At 35.4% G+C, this 10093-nt stretch overlaps 1 protein-coding gene across 1 annotated transcript; it reads right to left on the minus strand.

Annotated features, from left to right (window-relative positions):
• Nucleotides 1-1150: 1150 nt before the first annotated feature.
• On the minus strand, nucleotides 1151-7712 carry LOC102586845 (probable inactive receptor kinase At5g10020). Its single transcript, XM_006354647.2, has 3 exons — nucleotides 6392-7712; nucleotides 2789-4456; nucleotides 1151-1942 (listed from the first exon to the last, which is right to left on the minus strand). Exons 1-3 carry the CDS (start codon nucleotides 7320-7322, stop codon nucleotides 1365-1367), a joined length of 3177 nt encoding a protein of 1058 aa, XP_006354709.1. The 5' UTR covers nucleotides 7323-7712; the 3' UTR covers nucleotides 1151-1364.
• Nucleotides 7713-10093: the final 2381 nt, after the last annotated feature.

Genomic DNA, 10093 nt, shown 5'->3' on the forward strand with positions numbered 1-10093 from the left:
TCTAAAAATTCACAAAAATAAGTTTGCGCCCAAAAACACGGATATCCTTTCAATACAAAATGTGATAAGGTACTAGATTTGAACACCAAACAGGTGCACACCTCAAGAGATGTATTATTTTATGAGATTATCTTTTCTTTTGTTCTTTCAATTTCCCTAATTCTAATTTTAGTTCTAAATTGATACATAATAATGCTAATCCTATATTGTTGCACTCCACAATTAATGTTTTACATAATACTTATGAGTTGAATGTATTACCATACGTAGTTTACGTGGAAAAGTGGTCATTAATTACAGAAGCTCGTAAACTAAACAGTATACTAATACCCCATAAAGAGATAATTAGAAGATAAGAGTACTTATAAGTTATAATCATAAGAGCTTGAAAAAAATATATAATACACCACTAGTGGCTAGTTCTAAGTAAATATAAATAATTAAATCTATGGCGATAATTTATTTTAATTTAACGTGACATCTTCAATACTCTTGCCAGTTGCCACATCTTTTTTTTGAATAATAATTCTAAGTTTTAATATCATGTCTAACTAATTCAATTAATAAACATTTCTCTTTATCCTTCAGATATCATGAAAAGTCCAATTTGCAGGCTGATATTGGTCGGTCCAGTTTTAAAGTATATCTCTTTTTGACTTATCAGTTATCTTGCTAAACTTTTATAGAATCATTACTCATTATTATCAGTTCGATAATCAATTTAACCATTAAAATTTCTTATCAAAAAAATCATTAAAAATGGGATTTTTAATAACACTTTGTAGAATAACAAAAAGTTTGAGGAACAGTAAATAATAAAAATATGAAATTAAACACCAAGTCAAAAGAACTTTATATATCTAATGAAATGAATGTAATTTATTAATTAACCATTGAATTATCAATTAACCTCAAACCCTAAAAAACCAATAAGCAAAATCAAAACCATTATCGAAATCACCTAAACCAATAACCAATTACTGATAAACCAATAAAAAAAAATTGGTTCAAATTATTGGTTTAAGTTACGATTTTGAACAACAGGAGAAAAAATGGGAAACAAAACTGCAGAATGGAAAAGAAGAAATGTATATGAACATACAGTAGCAATCAGGAGCCAATTTCTGTTGGCAAAAAATAAATTACACATAAATAATTGCAATCTTTTCTAATTAGAGAAAAATGTCAACCAATCAATCAATGGACTGATCATCCCTTTACACAAAAATTGAAGGGGGGAAGGAAAAGAAAATGGGGAATATGTAAGGATTGACCAACATTAGAAGGCAACCAATAGGACATAATAAAAAATGTGAAGGAAAAGAAAAAAGAATTGTAATTCCAAGACAACATGTACAAAAATTTCACACAGATATGGAACCCAGATTTTCAACAACTTGTCTGATGTTTGGCCTTTCGTTTATCGAAAGAATACACCTTAATGACACAGCTAGCAGATCATCCATCGCTTTGCAGTGTTCTTCTCCTCCTGCGATGTCCCTATCGATACAGTCCATTCCCCTACCTTCTTGATCACACAACCGAACCCAATCAGTTAAATCAACTGCAGCAGAGTGTGCTGAGATTAAGTCTCCAGCACTTCTTCTCGTCAGCAATTCCATTAGAATCACACCAAGAGCATATACATCAGCCTTAAATGATGGGATAGGTTTGGTCGCAGTAGCAAGTTCAGGAGCACGGTATCCTAGAGCCCCTAGGTTCAGTATCTGCTCTGCAATCCCTGCTGGAGTCATCAGGCGGTGGAGACCATAATCAGTGAGGCGGACACTGTAATCAGCACCAACCAAGATTATATTTGTAGGTTTCAAGTCTCCATGAGGCAGCCCTCTCTCATGCAGATATGCCAAACCCCGAGCAACTTCAATGGCAACTTTTAACCTTTGGTTGAAGGATAACGGGGAGTACCTCCGAGGGGTTGTCTCTGTAAAAAGTAGACATTCATTAAAAATTTAAAACTGCGAAAAATTACAAAAAGTAAAAGATTCCAACAGCCCCCAACATGTCTACAAGTAATCAGTCCTCACTGCACCGGGGATACTATGACAAAGCCAACTCTCCATATTTATCAAGTTTTACCATCATGAATGACTCAGAAACAATGGAAATGCTATTTAAAGCAGATTGTTGAGCAACTATCACTACATTCTAGGTCATGTTAACGAGATCGTAGAATAGGTCTACTCCCTAATTTTGATGGGCTATTGATGTGTGGCTGTTGGCGTACGGCAATTAGTGAACCAGAGATCTTTTGTACCTTTTTGGAGTTCCTTTGAAGGTTACCAGATGACACATAAAGATCTGCACATACATTCTAACAAACATAATTTTGTAAAAAACATTCAGATTCTACAATTGCAGTTGTATTTTTTTCCTTTTCCATTTGATCAACAACTCTACCACTGGATTCATAAGAGACGACAGATCCAAATAAGATCTCATCACTATCTGCATATTGTAAGACATGTAAAAGAGGGACATTTGCAAGAGAGGCCAACCAAAAATAAATAATAGGGCCAAGTCAACTTTATCCTCCATAATTTTTATCAAACAATCCCACAAAACACGAGATCTCAGCAATTAGAAAACCACCACAAGAAATAAGCTATGCTGCTATAGAAACTATTTATGCGAAGGATACTAGATATTGGTCCTAACACAAGATAATCACCCACCAGACCAGCAAAAGGTAACTTTCTAATAACAGTAACCAAACAACAATGGAAGACATGGAAAATCATTGTTGAAGTTATTCATAAGTAAATCTTACCATAGAGATGCAACGCCAAACTATCTCCTGGTATGTAGTCTGCTAAAATAAGCCTTTCTTGTTCCCGAGGTCCCCAGTAAAATGCTCGTAAAGGAACAGCATTTGGGTGCCTAATATATCGAATCTTTTTAACTTCCTTTGCAAACTCTTTCTTGTTTTTTACCAACCCAACCCGCAACCACTTGACAGTAAGAACATGCCCACTATTCAGAGTAGCTTTATACAATGTGCCATGGCTACTTCTACCCAGAACTTCAGCAGGGGCACGAGATAACTCCTCAGCAGTAAATGACAGTGAACCATCCAGGAAGAACAATTCCCCAGCCAATCGATCCGGTGAATTCACATCCAATGTCACCGGTTGTTCAACTGTGTCGACGAAACGAGGGGAGGAAGCTATTGGAGAGCCTGGAGAGGATCTTTGGCCAGATGTTGCAGGATTATTACCCACAGTGCCAAGATGCGTAGATGCTGAAACTGCAGTTACTCCCTCTGGAAAAACATGCTCAACAATTTCTGTACCAGACTCAATTTGCCCAGACAGAGATCTCGAGTTCGCTGTGAGCAAGTGATCATTAGAGAAACTCAAGGAAGTTGGTGGTGGTTCTGAGGAGCCATGGAACTTGAAAATTCCAGGCCGGCTGAACCTCCCGAGTTTAACATCCCTTCCAGCAGATTGGCTGTTAAATCCACTTGGTAAGTGGAAATCTTGGAACCGTTGTCGATGGTAAGCCAGGAGAACAACACCAATCATTAAAGCAGCTCCAACTGAGGCAAGAATAATAGCCACCCTGATACTGGATTTCGAGTTATGATGGTGCTGACTATTTTGATCAGGATCGCCATGATTATCATGTAACCAGTTGCTTGGGATTGCCAAATTTGAGTTTCCAGGACGAAATGAACTTTCATTAAAGTTTCTCAAGTTATCAGGGATAGCACCACTTAATTCATTGTTAGACACATTAAACACCCTCAAATTTGATGAAAGATTTTCGGGGATCATACCACTAAAATTGTTGTTAGATATATCAAGGAATTCCAAACTTCTAAGGTCACCCAATTCAGTAGGCAGCATGCCTGATAACTGATTCTTAGCAAGATTTAGCACTTGAAGCCTCCGCAAATTACCAATGGCAGAAGACAAATTACCTGTTAAAGTGTTTTCTGAAAGATCAAGAGACTCCAGTGCAGGGTATGGTGATTGAACAAGTAATTCGCTAGCATGAGAGCCTTCAAGAGGAATTGATCCTGACAACTGATTTCCAGATATATTTAGGTTCATCAATGTCGTCGAAGTAAAAAATGTAGATGGAATCGGTCCACCAAGTTTATTGGTGCTGAGATCAAGTTTAACCAGTCTTGGCAAGGTGTCCAGTGCTGAAGGTAAGGTTCCCTCAAGAGAATTGTTTCCGAAATTAAGTGAAGTCAATAGTTGAAACTGAGAGGTTATAGTGGGAATATTTCCAGTTAACCTATTTGAACTCAAATCAATAATTTCCAAATTGGCTTCCCAGCTCTCAATAGCTGATATACCATTCACGAGCATATTTCTGCTCAGATCCACAACTGCACAATTTCCTATGGAGGATGGCAGTGAACCTAATAGGTGGTTCGATGAAATATTTAGAACTCTCAACTTTGTTGAATTCACAATCGGAATTGAACCTGCATGCGTAGAAACGAAATATTAAACTTTAAATATCTCTTTAGAATAAGTTTACAAGTCCAACAGAAAAAGAGCTCATATTATTGAAAAAAATGTGCATTGTTATTAAACATCCAATTTAACTTTCAGGTCTAAGTGCAACTATTTCTAGCTAAATAATATGGTAGAAATACTATATAGCCAAAAAAAAATTAGAAGGCAAAAAAGTATATAAGTGAGACAAGTATACAAAACTATCTAGCTGATCTGAGAGTCGCTTCCTCAAAGAATAAATGCAAGATGAGAAGAATGAAATATCAGTCATCACTCAACGGCACCATTCAACTTCTGGACAGAGGATCTCCACATTTAGGCTCTAAGTGGAACCACGCTCTGGTCCTATGATGAAAGATATCCAAGTGTAACTAAAGAAATATGAAATTGTGAACCCTCTCTGTAGCTCATGAAACAGAACAAACTTCCCTATCAGATTGTCACCGAGGAGTTTTAAGCTCAGAGACCCAAATTATCACCCTTGTAAATTTGCTCTGCTTTTCTTCAATAATCAAGTCTCACCAACTCCATTCTTTTCTCTAATTTGAGTACTGATTTGATAATAATGAAGACAGGAATGTTGGCATCAATTCCTTATCAAAAAAGAAATGTAGTCATCAATTATTTTCTGATTCTAAGGCCCAACGTCATCATGAGTGGCCTACACTGGAGGGAAGGGGGGAGCCCTGGACGGTGTAATGCAGTGATAACAAAATAGAAAGATGAGCATATTAAGAGCAAATAGCTCATTAATGAAATAAAACTCATTTTACTGTAGGTACAAATATTGTGCTATAGCATTGGATATTGGAAGCAGAAGAAAAAATTCAACATTTTCACTTTTCAAGATAAAGGCTAAATCAGTCTTATCGAAAGCAAAAAGAGTAAAAAAGCTCTAAGGTTTGATTGGGCTTTAATGGAAAAAGGCGAAAAGGGAGAAAAAATAAAAATATATATGTTTAGTCCTAAGCATGAATGACAAATATATAAACATAAGGAAAAGTATGCCTTAGAACCTTGATAACGACACAGAAGCGCACATTAAGCAAAGCGAAGCGCTCAACACGATTTGAGCCTTGCTTCAGGGCTTAAGCGCGCCTTTGATGACACTGGGCTAAATATTGTTCCAGCTAGCTTGCCATGAACTTTGAGCATACAGTTATACCATTGCAAAAAAGATTATTTATGGCTACTAATGATGCAATCATTCATGCAACTATTCCATTAGGGGCTTTTATTAAATTTACTACAATTAGGAAACACTTTGTTGACTACTTATTATGGGCAAGTTCTATTGAACATGCTTTGCAATTCAAATTAGTCTATGCAGTCCACGCTGCTCACGTTCTGTTGAGGCAAACAAAAAAAGCTGGCGGTAAAAGTTTGTTCAAAATTTGGTTTTGTTAAAACATTTTTTTTAAAACCTACTTACACAAAAAAGCAAACTTTTCTGTATTTGGCGTAAGCTGAAGATTTCTATTCTCTGTTATATAGATTGTCAACCACTACTCACACAAGAAAACTAATTATAACCTGACAAGAAAACAAAAAGAACGAGATTTTACATTCACAACTGTTATGTTGCTCGGACTCTTCAAAAATGTCAACGGGTGCGTGTCGGATTCTACAAAGTAGTGTATATTTGGAAAATCCGACACGGTGCGGCATCAAAAGTGAAGAGTCCCCGCAACTTTGCATAACTGTAAAAGTTTCAATGCCTAAAACACAAGAAAGTTTCCAATTTTAGTCCACCTCCAAAAATTAAGAGGCATGAAGTTCAAGGCATCCACAAAAACACTATACAAATAAAAGGTGTATTTGATTATGATCATTCAACAACAACAACATATACTGATCTAAGAAATGCAAATATTCCAAAAAACTGATATCCATTTCCCAACCTGAAAATCCATTGCCACTAAGATCCAGTTCTTCCAATGGACCTGTTCCCTGCAAGAGCTCATCGGGAATCAATCCATAAAGCTGATTATTCCCAAGCCTTAAAACCCTCAAATTATGCATAAACCCGGTAGAAGGAAGCTGCCCCATTATAGCATTATTCCCCAAATCCAAAACCATCAAATTCTCAAATGCCTCCAACAATTTTCCAGGAAAAAAACCACCACCCAACTTGTTGTGACTCAAATTCATGACCTGAATTGTCGAAGAGAGCGATACATTTTCCGGGCTCGTAGGAAGAGATCCGAAAAACGAGTTGTTACTCAAATCAAGATGCTCAATACGCTTCAACTCCAAAAACAACTCCCCGATATCACCCCAAAGCCCATTGTTATGCAAATCCAGTACTCTCAACTGCTGAAGATTACTAATTCCACTTGGGTAACCAAATGTAAAATTATTATTGGACAAATTGAGGTAATTCAAACCCCAAAGCTCATTAATTCGTGCTGGAATTGGTCCATAAAACTGATTTCCAGAGAGATCCAAATGCTGAAGAGTTAACATAGAACCCAAAGCAGGAACAACCCTACCCGTAAAAGAGTTACCAGAAAGACTAAGAATTTTGAGCTGCTTCAACCCACTAAGAGTTGAGAACTTCAAGTCACCCACAAGCCCAAGCCCGTCAAGAGAAATGGAGAAAACATAATCGGAGTTTTCATCACAAACGACACCATGAAATGACTTTGGACATGCTGATAGATTTGAAAGACCCGTTTGACTCCATGAACTGAAGATTTTACTTAATGGGTCGTTTTTAATACCCTTTTTGAACTCCAAAAGTGATCGAACTTCATCTTCTGCAGCAGAAGACCCATTGAGTCGAAACACAAGTACAAGGAGGAGTAAAGAGAGAGATTGAGAGAGAGTCATTGGGCTGAGAATGTGATTTAAGTGCTAAAAATGAGGCATTGAGATAAAGAAGGAAAATCTGAAAAAGGGTAAAAGGAAGAAAAGCTTAAGGATGACTATGGAGAGAGCACCATAGAAATTCAAGAAAGAGTTCAGACTTCAGACAGAGAGAGAGATTAGGGTAGGTGGGTGGTGAGAGAGGGAGTGGGGAGTGGGGAGTGGGGAAAGAGTTGGGAAAGGAGAAAAAACAGAGGGAAATTAGGGTTTTTATATTTCGGGGTAGAGTGGCAAATGAGTTGGTGTCTCTTTTGTATTTTTGCTCTTTCTCTCTGTATTTCTCTGTTGGAATGGGGTGGTATTTTCATGAGAGAGGAAGCGTGGAGGAGTAATAGGGCCGTGGGGGTGGGGTTGGGGGTGGGGGTGGAGAGCATAAAAGTAGGATTTTTATTATACTTCTTCTTCCGTTCATTTTAATTTATGAAAGTCGGTTGACTAATTTTTTGAAGCTAAATTGAATCAGATTGATTCACTATTTAAAGGGTTGAGGTGTGGTGAGCATCAAAAGTAGAATTTTTATTATACTCTCTCTGTTTATTTTTATTTATCACGCTTTAATTCACGAGAGTCAATTTAACTAATTTTTAAGCTGAATTGAACTGGATTTATTCATTTTTAAAATGGGGATGGGGCGGAGAGCATGAGAAGTAGTATTTTTATTATCCTCTCTCCAATCACTTTTAGTTATCACGTTTCAATTTAGGTGAGTCAGTTTGACTATTTTTTTAAGCTGAATTAAAGTGGATTGATTCATTATTTAAAATGGGGGTGGGGTGGAGAGCATCAGAAAGTAAGATTTTTATGATCATCTCTCCATTCAATTTTATATATCACGTTTCAATTTACGAGATTCAATTTGACTAATTTTCGAAGCTGAATTGAACTGGATTTGATTGGGTGGAGAGCATCAGAAGTAGGATTTTTACTATACTCTCGCCGTTTACTTTTATTTATCACGTTTAAATTTACGAGAGTCGATTTGACTAATTTTTTAAGCTGAATTGAACTGGATTGATTCATTATTTAAAATGGGGATGGGGCGGAGAGCATGAGAAGTAGTATTTTTATCATCCTCTCTCCAATCATTTTTACCTATCACGTTTCAATTCAGGTGAATCAATTTGACTGATTTTTAAAGTTGAATTAAAGTGGATTGATTCATTATTTAAAATGGGGGTGGGGTGGGGTGGGGTAGAGAGCATCAGAAGTAAGATTTTTATTATCATCTCTCCATTCACTTTTATTTATCACGTTTCATTTTACGAGAGTCAGTTTGACTAATTTTCAAAGTTGAATTGAACTTGATTGATTCATTATTTAAAATGGGGTGGGGTGGGGAGCACCAAAAGTAAGAATTGTATTATACCTCTTCTTACATTCATTTTATTTATCACGTTTTAATTCACGAGAGTTTGTTTAACTAATATTTGGAGTTAAATTGAATCAGATTTATTCACTACTTAAAGGATTGGGGTGTGGTGAGCATCAAAAGTAGGATTTTTATTATACTCTCAATGTTTACTTTTATTTATCACGTTTTAATTTACGAAAGTGAATTTAACTAATTTTCGAGATTGAATAGAATTGGATTGATTCATTATTTTAAATGGGGGGTGGGGTGGGGGTGGAGAGCATCAAAAGTAGGATTGTTATTATACTATTTCTCCTTCAGTTCATTTTTATTTATCCCGATTTGATTTACGAAAATATAAATTTAACTAATTTTCGAAACTGAATTAAATTAGATTGATTCATTATTTAAAGGGGTTGGGGTGTGGTGACTGGTGAGCTTCAAAAGTAAGATCTTATCGCCTTATATTCCTTGTGTTCACTTTTTACTTATTACGTTTTAATTTATGAGAGTCAATTTGATTAATTTTCAGAGCTGAATAGAACTAGATTAATTCACTCTTTTAGATTTAAATTTTTCATATTCGAAAACTATACGAAAAATATTATAATTTGAAAAAATAATTATCAAACTGTTATTCAAAATTCATACAATTCAATTATCGTGAAATGAAACATGACAAATAAAAGCAAACAGAGAACGCTAAATTGTTTTGTAGTGAAAGATTTGATTTTTCTAATAATAATGACAGAAAAGATTTATGGTTTTAGTAAACTCCATGTTTTGTTAGGGTTTTGACCTGATTTTCTTACCATAATTTAAGGTTTATTTTCCTTAAAGAAAAAGCAAAACATTACCATAAATGTTTTTACTTTTCTTGAAAGGAAAATATAATATTATTTTATATTTGGTTTATTCTCTCCTTTTCTAGTAGGAAAGGTTTTAGGACTCTATAAATATAGGTTTGTTTCTTCTAACACAATAACAATAACATCCACAATGTAGTCGTTTAAGACTTTTGTTTATGGGGAGATTTATTCTCTCTAAAGTTTCAATGTTTTTCTTTATATTAGTTTTGATATAATAATATTTTGATTTTTAGTATAAGTTTTTGTTATCTGATTTATCAACTATATAATTTGCAAATTGTAAGTTTCCGCATGACGCTCTAATCACCCTTCAGAACCCAACAAGTGGTGTCAGAGCACATGGTTCAAAGATCCGGTGATCCTACGGTTCAACAAGATTGAAGAAAGGTTCAAGTGGTTTCAAATCAATTTGCAACAAATTTGATGATAATGAAGATTTTGTCTAAGCTACATGTGGAGAAGAAGTTTCAACATATTTTCAACATTCCTGTTGCTGCAATTTTTAAGAATAAAAA

This window comes from Solanum tuberosum, unplaced genomic scaffold (genome assembly GCF_000226075.1).
Source record: "Solanum tuberosum cultivar DM 1-3 516 R44 unplaced genomic scaffold, SolTub_3.0 scf00181, whole genome shotgun sequence".
Lineage (NCBI taxonomy): Eukaryota > Viridiplantae > Streptophyta > Magnoliopsida > Solanales > Solanaceae > Solanum > Solanum tuberosum.

Coding starts and splice junctions, on each gene's coding strand:
- LOC102586845 (XM_006354647.2), bottom strand. CDS start 7,322: ATGACTCTCTCTCAATCTCTCTCTTTACTCCTCCTTGTACTTGTGTTT. Junction 4,457..6,391: donor TAGTGGCAATGGATTTTCAG/GTTGGGAAATGG, acceptor CTACGCATGCAG/GTTCAATTCCGATTGTGAAT. Junction 1,943..2,788: donor TTTGGCGTTGCATCTCTATG/GTAAGATTTACT, acceptor TACTTTTTACAG/AGACAACCCCTCGGAGGTAC.